The sequence below is a fragment of the Buceros rhinoceros genome, unplaced genomic scaffold, assembly GCF_000710305.1.
Source record: "Buceros rhinoceros silvestris isolate BGI_N320 unplaced genomic scaffold, ASM71030v1 scaffold32940, whole genome shotgun sequence".
Taxonomy (NCBI): domain Eukaryota; kingdom Metazoa; phylum Chordata; class Aves; order Bucerotiformes; family Bucerotidae; genus Buceros; species Buceros rhinoceros.
In genome coordinates, this window is record NW_010390684.1 from 645 (window position 1) to 1,503 (window position 859).

General features: G+C 47.3%; 1 protein-coding gene across 1 annotated transcript in view; it reads right to left on the minus strand.

Annotated features, from left to right (window-relative positions):
- Window positions 1–360: 360 nt before the first annotated feature.
- LOC104495729 overlaps window positions 361–859 on the minus strand; it is a gene marked incomplete at both ends in the record, with an annotated part of 2,025 nt that continues 1,526 nt past the window's right edge. The window contains 2 exons of the mRNA XM_010138740.1: window positions 361–365; window positions 749–853. Of these exons, the coding sequence (XP_010137042.1) occupies window positions 361–365; window positions 749–853 (110 nt within the window). The remainder of the gene's footprint in view (window positions 366–748; window positions 854–859) is intronic.

An 859-nucleotide genomic window follows, 5' to 3' on the forward strand; every position in this document is an offset into this window, starting at 1 on the left:
CAGTTAAGCTGCATCTAAACCCGTTTAATTGTGCTCTTACTGTATATTTCGCCACTATGGTAACTAATGCAACTAAAGCCAATTTGCCTTATAGGAAAAAAAAAAAGAGGATCACTGCCAGGAAACAGAGTTATTTTAAATAAACAAATACAAGATGAATGCAATTGCCGTATTAACCCTCTTGTTAACTTCTGAAGTTTAAAATTACACCCTCATTACTGGTGTGTAATTGAGTATTCTCCTGGCTGTTTCCTGCATTTGAGGTTATTCAAATAGTTCATTAGCACATCAAGAACACCACACACACTAATGATACCTGATGCCCTTATCTACTATTTTGGCCCGACTTTCATAACTCACATCTCCTGCAAAAACAGAAAGAAAAAAAGGGGGAAAGGAAGAAAAAGGAGGGAAAAGGGGGAGCCCGCAGGGCTGAACCATCAGTGCTGCTGCCAAGGGGGAGCACGGCAGCACCCAGGCACCTCTTAAGTCCGATCCACAGGCATGCAGCAAGTGGCAGCAAGGGTGAGAAAATTGGGGAGATAGGAAATTGGATGACTCACGTCGAGGCTCATTGGGTGCCTGAACAGTGAGTGTCACCCCAGAAGCCTCCCTGGGGCTGGCAGTGTGCGTTGGTGCCCAGCCTTGGGGGACATGGGGAAGAAACGAGGGGTGCAGTGGGGACTATGTGGAATAGGGTGCAGGGTTGCCACCTTTTTTTTCCTTTCTTTTCTCTTTTTCCGGTTACCTGTGTGGGGGAAACAATAGCAGGTGAAACTACTGTGGGTGAGGTGGTGCTTCTGTGCCCATTGGCTTCGGGGAGGAGGTGAGGCAGGGGGTCGTGTTTCACTGAGACCAC